The sequence below is a fragment of the Lathyrus oleraceus genome, chromosome 7 (assembly GCF_024323335.1).
Source record: "Lathyrus oleraceus cultivar Zhongwan6 chromosome 7, CAAS_Psat_ZW6_1.0, whole genome shotgun sequence".
In the NCBI taxonomy this organism is placed as follows: Eukaryota; Viridiplantae; Streptophyta; class Magnoliopsida; order Fabales; family Fabaceae; genus Lathyrus; species Lathyrus oleraceus.
In genome coordinates this window covers 56,974,224-56,986,262 of record NC_066585.1, presented here as the reverse complement: position 1 = coordinate 56,986,262, position 12,039 = coordinate 56,974,224, and the positions used below count along the sequence as shown (strand labels likewise).

Sequence of the window (12,039 nt, the reverse complement as noted above, 5' to 3'; positions counted from 1 at the left end):
CGAACCCAAGTTGACTGTTTCCAAAGGCTCCTTGTATGGCTGAATAATGTCTTCTTCAATTTCAAACTGGCGGGCGACCTCTTCTGGAATCTCATCCCACTCTTCCTCTTCAGCTTCGAATATAGAATGTTCAAAGTTGGGAGAGGGCATGATGTCATTGTGTTCAACGGGTTTAAGTAACCTGTACAAACAATTGTTTTTAGAGGACTGACCATGACATGCAAAAATGTGTTCTTTTTAAGGTTTTTTTTTGTGTTACCATTTTCCGAAAAAGCTGAGAAGATAAAAAGGACACAAGTGTATAGGAACACAAAAGATCTTTTTCATGGATAGTACGTTTTTGACAAAAGTGCCCATTTTACAAAATTAATGCTTCGCGCTTTGGGCTAAAGCGGAAGATTTTTGAAAACTGAAAAGCTTAATTACTTTGATATGTGGACACAATGTGGGATGTCAACTGCGGTCCAGTTCTTCATAACTACTCCTGGTGTCACAAATCTGGGGCCTTCGTCTTCTGTCTTTCCCCAAAAGTATCCTCCTCAACTGCTACCATGTTGATAAACCCACCGCTGTGAAAGATATCTTTGAAAGGTTGCACCACTGAAGTCTGCACTTGTTTTCCATCAACAAAGCCTAATCCTGCATGGTTAACGTTTTCTGACAACTCTATCACCTTGCCCCACATTTCTGTAGGACCTGTCTTGACAATCTGCTGGGCGTCTTTGAATGACGCGATTGAACCTTCACTTTTCTTGTAATCATCGATGGTCAGGGCCTGAAATGGAGTTTGAACAGCCGTCTCGTCTACTTCTATCACACTAAACGATGAAAGGTGGCTAATCAGCATAGCCTGCTCCCCATTAACCGTCACTATTTGCCCATTCTTGACAAACTTTAACTTTTGGTGTAACGTGGATGTAATGGCACCCGCCTCATGAATCCATGGGCGTCTGAGCAGACAACTATAAGCTGGCACTATGTCCATAACCTGGAAAGTGATCTGGAATACGTGTGGTCCAATACCAATAGGCAAATCAACTTCTCCAATGACTGTTTTTCTTGATCCATCGAACGCTTTCACAATAATTCCACTGTGCCGCATTTGCCCCCCTTTGTACTTTAGCTTCAACAAGGTAGACTTGGGCATGACATTCAGAGATGAACCGATGTCAATTAGGATATTAGACAAAGAATCCCCTTGACAATTGGCTGAGATATGGAGAGCGAAGTTGTGATTCTTTCCTTCTTCTGGCAGTTCTTCATCACAAAAGCCTAAGCCATTGCACGAAGTGATGCTGCCTACAACATTGTTGAACTGCTCTGCTGTTATATCCTGTTCTACAAAGGCTTGATCAAGCACCTTCAGTAGTGCTTCTCTGTGGACAGCTGAGTTCAATAATAAGGACAGGATCGAGATTTTTGACGGTGTCTGTAGCAACTGATCTACCACTTTGTAGTCACTGAGCTTGATAATTCTGAGTAGTTCATCTGTTTCTTTGTCAAGGGTTGAATTGCTTGTTTGCCCTTCTGCTTCTCTTGTCACTGGTACCACGACTACTGGATCTTTCTCAACATTTCTACTTGGGATAACCGGCAGAGCGAACACGCGGCCACTGCGCGTCATTCGGCTATTTGCTGCGATATTGGTAACTGAGGCTAAGGTTTTAATCTCGACCTCTTTACCGTTCTCAATAATAGTTGTTGCATAGCGGTAGGAGACCGCTTTATCTGAAGTGTAAGGCATTGGGCCCGGAGGGCAAATCACCACTGGCTCCCTCGGATGATAAGCTATCTCTACTTTCTCTGGAATGTTGAAGCAAGGAATGATGACATTCACCTCTTGTTCTTGTGATTCTGGAGAACTCACTTGTCTAGAAATCTGAATCAAACCCTGATCTAGGACGCCTTGCAAATCATCTTGAATCTTTCTACAACCTCTTGAATTGACTGAACATGTACCACAGATCTGGTGGTCATGTTGGAATAGACCATGAGCACATAAAACAAAATGAATTTCAACCAAAGACTGCCGAATCTCCTCTATCTTCGTAACACGTTGTTCATTGAGACAAACTTCTATATTGTTCACTGATGAAGGACCATGACTTGGCATTGGATTGTCCTTCACATTGGGACCCATGTTCTTGAAGGTCAGGATACCTGCTCTTGTCAACTTCTGTACTTCCAACTTTAAAGCAAAACGGTTGTCTAAGTCATGACCTGGAGCATTCTGATGAAAGGGACAAGATACCTCTGGCTACTACCACCAAGGTAGCACTTCTGGTACAGGAGGTCGTGGTCGTGGTTGCACAAGGTTTTTAGCGATCAAAGCTGGATACAATTCTGCATATGACATCGGAATTGGATCAAAATTGGTTCTTCTTTGCTGCTGTGGTGGACGTTGTTGTAACTGATGTTGATGTTGTTGAGGTTGATGTTGTTGCTGATACTGAGTATTCTGTTGGAAGCGGTTGGTACGCTGCTGAGGGTATTGGACTTGAACTGGAGCGGAAGTGATTACTGGAGTCACGGCTGCTATATGTTGGTGTTGGGAATGGTAAGGATAATTGATCCTTCTTGGATGATTATAGGACACATCATTAGTTTCTTGTTCCTTCTTTTTCATAAAACCGCCGTACCTCTTTGCCCCGCTTGAAGATGAACTTCCTTCTCTAACTAGACCCCCTTCTCGAACTGCTTCCTCTAAACGGACTCCCATGTTTACCATGTCAATAAAGTCTGTAAGAGCGCTTGCAATCATCCTCTCGTAATAAAAAGTATCAAGAGTCTTTAAGAACACTTTCGTCATCTCCTTTTCTTCCATAGGTGGAACAACCTGTGCTGCAATTTCGCGCCACCTTTGCGCGTATTCACGGAATGTCTCCTTTTCTCTTTGTTGCATGGACCTCAATTGATCTCGGTCTGGCACATTATCAAGGTTGTATTTGTAATGTTTGATAAAGGCCTCGCCTAAATCGTTGAAAGTCTTGATCTGAGAACTGTTTAATCCCATATACCAGCGTAACGCTGCACCGGTAAGGCTGTCTTGAAAACAATGAATGAGCATCCTTTGGTCGTTGGTGTACATTGACATCTTTCGCACGTACATAACCAAATGGGTCTGTGGACAAGAACTTCCTTTGTACTTTTCAAATTCTGGTAGTTTAAATTTTGCTGGCATCCTTACGTCTGGAACCAAACACATATCATTTACATCTCTGCCAAACAGTTCTTTCCCACGAAGAGCTTTTATCTCTTTTTGTAATTCTGCAAACTGATCCTGGAATTCATCCATTCTATCATTGAGACCAGGATCCTCACTTGGGGTAGGGCCGTGATAGACAGGTTCTCCTAGGTGAGGAGTATAGTGAACAACGGGAGGCACATTAGTGAAGACAGGAGCATTTGGTGGAACGAACTCTTGTTGATATCTATCTTGATTAAGATCCCTGGGTATTTCCCAAGGACGGGATCCTGTGATGGTAACAGAAGTGACTGGGACAGCGTTGATTTCTGAAGCGATGACTGTAGTGACGGGTGCTGCTGTTGTCTGATTCTGAATTTGAGGTTGATTCTGTGCCGAAGACTGTCCTGAATTATGAACTTGAGCCCTAGCCTGGGCTTCCTCTGCTTGTAGACGGGCGGTTAACATTTGGTTGCGCATCTCTGCTGCCTGTGCTTGCGCCTGGATCTGTGCATCTTGTGCTTCGGCAACCTGAGTTTGTGCTGTTTGAAGTTGAGCAGCTTGGGCTGCTTGGTTTGCTATCAATGTCTCGACCATAGCAGAAAGGCGGTCAACCTGAGCTTTCAATTCTCGGTTCTCGTTATCTGTTATCTCCATTCTTCTTTTGTAGTTGGCTCTTGTGTTGTAATTATGCGTCAGCTTGAAATGGATCTGCTGGCGGGAAGCAACTGTTAGAAGATTGGACCAAGACAGACAACCTGTATGCACGTGATGCATGGATATGCAAAATGAATGATTTTCCAAGGAACTCTAAGTGAAGGAAAAGATAGAATTGCAAACATTTTTTATAACAAAACAAAATTTTTCATTTTAAGCATTTTTATCAAAATATACAAAGTTATCAACCCAAAATACAACCAAGAAAACCATTTAAGGACATGTGTCATCAGGACGAGCATAAACAAGTAGGAGTTGTCCTTCAAGTCTCTCAATTCTTTCTTCATAGGCCTTCTGCATAAAAGCTTTCTCCTTCACCAAACTGTCTACAAGACCTTTCCATGCACCTGAGGACTGTGGAATCTAGGAGTAATCTGTTGTGCCTGAGGAAAATAAATCCTCTTGCACCCTTGGACGTTTACCTGCACGATCTTCTCCACTCTGCTCCTTTAACTGTCTCTGAAGTTCTTCATTTTCCATTTCGAGCACCTGGGCCTTATCCTTCCAAGCGTCTCTCTCTTTCTCGACCTTCTCCAAGGTGGCTTGGAGTTCTTCTTTGTTATCTAGCGGAAGGTAGGGGGTCTTCAACGGAGCGGGTTTGATAGGATCATGATGTGGGTATGGCATTTTCAACTGTATAGCTCTGGCTCTGATCCACTGGAGGTACAGCTCATAGGAGGTACAATCTTTCTTACACAATTCAAGTCTCCCTTTGCGACAAACACGATGCCAAGCTCTTACTACTCTCTCTTTCATGGTAGGGTCCTCCTCGTTATCCCTCAAGAAAATACCTTCTAAAAGAATGTTAGGAGGCTTGTCCTTGATAGGGTAACCGAGTTGTCTCCTAGCAAGTACTGGATTATAAGAAATGATTCCCTTTGTGCCCATGAGGGGCACATTAGGGAACTCCCCGCAACTATTAATGATCTTCACATCGTCTAAAACTCTACTATACCATGCAATATCTGACTGGGTAAGAGACATAATCCTCTGTGACCACTGAAGTCCTGACTTGCGATCCCAAAAAGTAGCTGACTTAGGAAGATGAGAGACAAACCATTTGTAGAGTAACGGTATACAGCAGACTATTGTTCCTCCTCCTTTCAAAGTACGGTAATGGATGGAATGATAGGTGTCTCCGAGCAAAGTTGGAACAGGATTACCACTTAGGAAGATGCGTATAGCATATGAATCCACAAAACCTTCAATATTAGGAAATAGTAACAAACCGTAGATCAACAAGGCGAACAGATGCTCCACAATAATATCACAACCTTGACTGGAAAAATAAGAAACCTTCCCCATTAAGAACTTGGTAGTGAAACCTGGAAGTCCTCCTTTGGTGGTGAAGTTATTCTTGAATTATGACTTCTTCATGTACAACACTTTTGCAAGAGAACTGTGCTCGGGTAACTTTTCTGAACCAGAGAAAGGTACTGTATCAGCAACTGGGATGTGAAGCAATTGGGCATACTCTTCCAATGTAGGCATGAGTTGATAGTCTGGGAATGTGAAACAGTGATAGACTGGATCATAGAACTGTACTAATGTCTGCAATAACCCTTCTTCCATCCTAAGTGTCAATAAAGATATAAGTGCCCCATATCTGTCTCTGAAACCAATAGGATCTGCGATCGAAGAAACCAGTTTCTTTAGTTCATCTATCTTTGGATTGATGAGATTGTACTTTTTCACACTTCTCCGTCCAAAATCCATGTTTCCTGCAATATTTGCAATCCTCACTTTAAGTTCCTTTGACAAAGGTTGAAATGATGGGAATGAATGCATGTCATGCATGAATGCAACAAACACAAACATGGTCAAACAATACAAGGCTCAAAGTTCATCACCAGCATGGAGTTTAGGACAAAGCCCCAAGATAAGTTCTAAGGTTCACCTGCCAAACGGGTTCTAAAAGTTCCCAAGGTTATGGATCCTTCTTCGGATAATACCGGGTTAAGCAACTGCTCGCTTTCCAATATTATTCTCAAAAGAATCTCGCTTGAGTGTGATATCGCGTATCAACAAAACCAGACTTTTGGTCCGAAGTGGTCACCGCATCACATCCTAAGTAAGGCCAAGATGGGGTAAAGGTAAACTAAGGTCCTTGGCTTCACGGGCCCGTCGAAAGCAACAATGCCTAACAAATGACTTGTTTAGCACTATCACCCTCAAAGAGGCCTCCACCAAGCGGACAAAGGCTCAAGTCAACTCGGTAAGGATTGTCTCCTATCAAGTCAACCTGAATTATCATCCATCCTATCTCAAATGTGCCCCAAATCCGGGTATAGGATTTATCACAAGTATCCCCCAAAACCCAAAATAACAAACATTACAAACAATACAATTTAGCAAATATTCACAAAGAAAACATATAAACAAGCAAAGATAGGCTAAACCCTCAAATAAGTTTAATCATGTAAGTTCCCCAGCAGAGTCGCCATTCTGTCGCGGCGGGATTTTTCACGAGATTAAGTATTGATTGAACTTAACCCGTTTGAAAAATATTTTAAATGCAAGAGTCGCCACCGTCTTTTATTTTATCCAAAAAGAGGAAGGGAAAAATAATGATAAATCCCTTTAGAGTTACGGGTTCGGGGGTTGGTTATGCAAAGAGAAGGTATTAGCACCCTCTACATCTGTGGTACTCCACAGGAACCTTTTTGCTTATGTTTATGTGAATGCTTTGCTTTTTTCGCTTTGATCGTTTGATTGGGGAGATGAGAAAAGAACTTGATTTTATTGTTTTTGGACTCGATAAAGTCGTAGACTTCATGCCTACGTATCTCCAAGGCGCAATGGAGAAATCAGAATCCACGTAGTTCTCCCAAAAGAACTAGGGGAAAGTCTGTTTTGTTGATTTTAGATTGGCGTGTCTTGCCATCTCTTGCTCGACCTAGGCGGGAGGCTTCGAGACTGACACGTCCTTTTGAAAATGTTTTTTAAACTGAAAAGCCAAAGCTGGCAAAAGATTTGAATGAGCCTAAACCCTGAAACAATAAATAAATGGGCTCATTATAAGGAAGCCCAAGAGTAAGCTTGTGAGTGTGTGAAAAGGGTTTCTTAAACGGCGACCGTTGGAATCGCATCGGGTTTCTCTTTTTTTGGATTTTTCGATTTTTTAACATAAAACGTGAACAATACGATTAAACACACAATACAGAACATAAAAAATGCGAGAAAGTAAATTATTACAACACAGTTAGCTATGAATAGTTAGTATCACGAATAGTCAGTGGAGTTAATCGAGCTGAAACTGAAACGAAACGGTTAGTAACAACATAAACAAATATAAAAAAACAATATAAACATTTACTTTAGACAAAATAAACATTTGATATAAATAAACATTTAATTAAAATAAACATTTAAACAAATAATTAATTTAACTAACATTTAAATAAAACATATATGAAAAATAATAATAAAAGATAAACAATATTTAGTAAACAAAAGTAATATATATATATATATATATATATATATATATATATATATATATATATATATATATATATATATATATATATATATATATATATATATATATATATATATATATATATATATATATATATATTTATATTTTAGACAATAAATATATAGTAGACAAAAATAATATATATGTACATTTAGACAAATGATATATAATAGACAAAAATAATATATATATATATATATATATATATATATACAAATTTGACAACGGCCTAACACGGCCGCCCGTGTCAGCTGACACGACCCGTGTCAGGCCTACAGATTTGAAATTTGTATGGAAAATTTGAATTTCGTGTGGGCATGTTGCAATTTCGCACCAACCCCCCTTAGTGGGGCACTGTGAGTCACCCTTCTTCTATCATGTTCTAAAACATTGAGGTCAATGTTTAGTTCAAGTGTGGGGGAGGTTTTCCTATTCTTTTTGCCTTTATTTTTGTTTTGTTTTATGTTTTATTTGATTAGTTCCCAATTTTTAGCATTCACATTTGGTTTATTTTTACTGTCGGGTATCATGTACTTCATGTATTTCAGGTTCTTGGTATTATAGTTGGATGAGGTAATGATTAATAGCGGTAGTGGATGAAATGATAACTCGACTTACTATTTCTTGTTGTGAAGGATCTTCCCAGAGTGTCGATACTGCTAAAGAAAAGATCGGACTTAACTTCTAAGCTCAACGAACGTAGGCTCTCTGTGCATTCCGAGTTGAGTAAGAAGACGCATTATACTCGAAGTATTGTGGATGCTGTCAAGTTTTACCTAACATGGTGAGTGCTTAAAAAGCCAAACACATTTGTCATCATGAGCGATATTCAGGTATGTCTTTATCACTCTGACTTTGCGTAGGTTCTCTGGGAATTTCATTGCATGTATACACACACTGAGGCACGTTGTTTGATTATAGCCACGAGCCTTTCTAGCCATCCCGTTAATGTTATCCTTTGTTAACCCCATTTGAGTATGTACCCTTTGTTTGTCTAACCACATAAATGTAACCCGCGACCCAAAACACTTCCTTACCCTGTCGGAGTCAATGTGATGTCATTAAGGTGTGTTAAATTCTAACTTTGAAAAACCAAGGTGAGTGCGAAAAAAATTAATAAGAAGAAAAATGACCAGTAAAAAATGAAAAAAAGAAATGTAGTCAATGGTTCGAAAGAAGCACTCACCGAAGGAAGAGCACTCAATTGAAAAAAAAAGAGAAGATCAAAAAATTGAGTAATTGAAAAGAAGTAAAATGAAAAAACACAGTGAAAAGAATAATGACATTGGCTCTGAACCCAAAACCACTTGTTTCCCCTTTTGTTTGTATTTACCACACCATAACCCAAGCCCCATTACAACCCGAAAGACCTCAAAAAGTGTGTGTTGTGTGTAGTTGATATGAAAGGAGAAACTATTCAAACTTATGAGTTGATATTGCATATTATGAATTATGAGTGAAAAAAATTTAACCCCGAGAGAATTGGTGAGAGTGTGATATAAGCTGTCAGGTGACACGATACCTCGATGTGGATGTGCGGAGAAAAACTCATTAGGAAAAGCAAGGACTTTGAACGGGAGAGTGAAGGCATTGGCGAAAGATCTCGGCAGTATTCTTGTAAGAATTCAAATTTTGGGAAGTGACACACTGTTTCGTATAGGACATTACTTGAGGACAAGCAATTAGCTAAGTTTGGGGTTGTGATCGGTCACCATTTTCACTATGTTTTTGTTGCTTATCCGACAAGAAACCAAGGATTTTGAGACACTGTGTACGCATTATGGTACCTTTAAAGTTAATTCTCATTGCCGTATGTTATTTAAGAAATTTTATTAATTGTCAGTTTTATTTTTTGTTTTCGTGATTTTATGTTTTGGTTCTCGTGTTTCTGCCCTCCAGGTCCACAGAGAAGATCCAACGGACTCAATGCGAGAAAGTGGAAAGTTCCAGCGGTCGAAAAAAATAAGATTTCATAATTCAGGAGGCCTGACACGGCCACCTGTGTCACCTGACACGGGCCGTGTTAGGAGGAAAGCAAAAAAAAAAGAATAAGTAATGCCCATGATAGTGGCCTGACACGACCGCCCGTGTCATCTGACACAGCCTGTGTCATCCTGACACGACCCGTATCAGGTCACCTAGGGCGTGTCAGCAAGGAAACCACAAGGCAGAGAGCTGACACGGCCACCCGTGTCAGCCCAAAACGCTAATTTTCCAATTTTCGGGCTTTTTCACCAGGTTTAAGCTGAATGAACGTTTTGGAGATTTCCACCTTCTGCCAAGGGATTTTCACTATATTAGGAGAGTTTTTACAAGAGAAAATATCATCTTGGAACGAGGCGAACACAGTATTGTCAGACAAGCAAGGATTACAGAGATCAAGGAATTCAGAGAGCGGAAGGTTTTCATGAGCGGAAGCGATTGAAGATCCACATCATCCAATTACTTGTAATGTGTATTTTTTATCTTGAATTTGTTTTGAACAATATGAGTAGCTAAACCCCCAAATGCTAGGGGGTGTCCCTGATTTAGAATTGTAATGACTATGAGTTTACGATTGCATTTATAATATTATTCTTACAGTAACCTTTTGATGTGTTTAATGCTTTCTCTTTCGAACCAATCGAGACTATTTTGTGGTTATCAATTAGGCTGGACCGCCATTGGTAAGCTTTTCATAAGGTTACTCTGCAATAGAAATCACCTAGGACTAGGGATACCCTGTATGAATCAGAGCATTCTTGATATAATAAAGCTTAACTTCACCCTAATTGCCTATGGACATAGAAATTAGGGTAAATTGATTAAAGGTTTTCTCACCAAGGACTTGGGAGAAAATACCCTTGAGAACTGGTAGTAATTGATATTTGTTGATGCAGTAGTGACTCAGAATTGTTACAGTGATAAATCATACACCTTCCCTGGCATTGTTCCTCATACCTTGCATACCCTTATTTTTATTATTACTTTCCTTTGCCTTTATTTTTATAATTTTGAATTTAAAAACCCCAATTATAATTTTTGTTTAATTGAATGATGAACTGAACTCAATATTAACTTGCAGTCCTTGAGATCGACATTCGGGGAATTTCCCTTTTATTACTATAACAGGCAAAATAGTACACTTGCTATTTTTCCGATCATGGTAGCCTCTTCAATCCATCTAAAGATGAAATATCATAACATCCACAATGAGCCGATAACAATATGTGATGATTTGGGCAAAGCCCGAAGGAAGCACAAGGCATTATAGCGCGATAGAGGATAGAAAAGGGAAACAAAGGTAAGGGAGATCAACATGAGCTCCGTCATCAAACAATTGGGAGAAATGGTAATTGGACATCAAAGGAAGGGAACGATACTCCCACCAGGTATGGCATGAATTACTCTAAAGTGATGATGGCATAAGACAACTGCAAAGAATGGCTGAAGTCGACCATGATACATCACACTGAGATGCCCATAGACCAATAAGCAGCGACATAGTCACTTGGTTAAGCAATCTATTCAACATGTGTAAAATTTGTTTGGAATCATTATGAAACATCTCTTACTTGAAAATAAATAACATTTTCTCCAAATTCTTTCTTTTATAATCACAAAGGATAATCACGACAAATATGTGTTGTCATAAACACCACAGTTGTACGGCTAAAGCAAACAAAATCTCACAACAAAAATCACATGAATAGAGATAACATATCACAAAATAAAGTGGTTATCAGGGATCACCCCTCTTGGTAGCTAGCCATTAAAGAGGGTAAAGATGGGTCCCTTCTACATCGTCCTCGAACCAAGTTCAAACTTGGGATTCCAACCACCATCGTACTTTGCCATGTGTGGGGTGACAACTAAAACTACAAAGATGTGATGTGATATAAGTCTGAATATTACGTTCATGCTTAAAATAATCTACACCAATGGGATTCATCAAAGGCAAAGCGAGAAAGGAGAAACCTCCAGCAACCTCTCTATGAGCGAGGCTACCAAGTGCCCTTGCACCATCAGCCATAACTACTTCCTTCAAATCCTCCGCCACCACCTTATTAAAAAACCTTAATAAAGGCAAAATAAGTACATAAAAGAAATTGACTTAAGATTGTTACCTTGAAAGAAATGAGTTTGATGAGTCGGGTAGAGCAAGATTTTTCATAAGAAATGATGCAAAGACGTCAGAATGATAACTGGTGGAAACTATTCACGAAGACAATGGGCAAGCATAAAAAATAGAGGAAGAATCATTGAAGTCTCACGAATGCAAAAAATAGAGATAGTTACCCAAGAATCCTTTATATATTCTTTAGGAAGTTGTTCAATCCATGATAACAAACTATAGGAAGTGTGACCATATCACCAACAATCATGATCTCGCACCAAACTCTTTTGAACACTTGAGTACCCTTAAAAGAGATTACATAATTATTATCGGTTCTAAGGTTATGTGTCACAACCCTAGTGAAACTTTGCAAGTTATAAAGAAGTCATTCAATGCGCATGTCCCAATGATACCAGTGTCACAACTATCCCACTCCCACTACGCCAAAAACTGGAATAGACAGCGCACCTTAGAGGGCGCTTTCTTAAAGAAGCGCACTCTAAAGTGAAGAGAAAAATAAGGAGGAATAGACAGCGCACTTTAGAGGGCGCTTTTGAAACA

General features: G+C 39.6%; 1 protein-coding gene across 1 annotated transcript; it reads right to left on the bottom strand.

Annotated features, from left to right (window-relative positions):
* Positions 1–490: 490 nt before the first annotated feature.
* LOC127101993 (uncharacterized) lies at positions 491–2,140 on the bottom strand. Its single transcript, XM_051039418.1, has one exon. It carries the CDS (start codon positions 2,138–2,140, stop codon positions 491–493), a length of 1,650 nt encoding a protein of 549 aa, XP_050895375.1.
* Between the last annotated feature and the right edge of the window lie 9,899 nt (positions 2,141–12,039).

Bases quoted from the DNA above. Each gene is read 5' to 3' on its own strand.
- LOC127101993 (XM_051039418.1), bottom strand. From the start codon at position 2,140: ATGGGTCCCAATGTGAAGGACAATCCAATGCCAAGTCATGGTCCTTCA.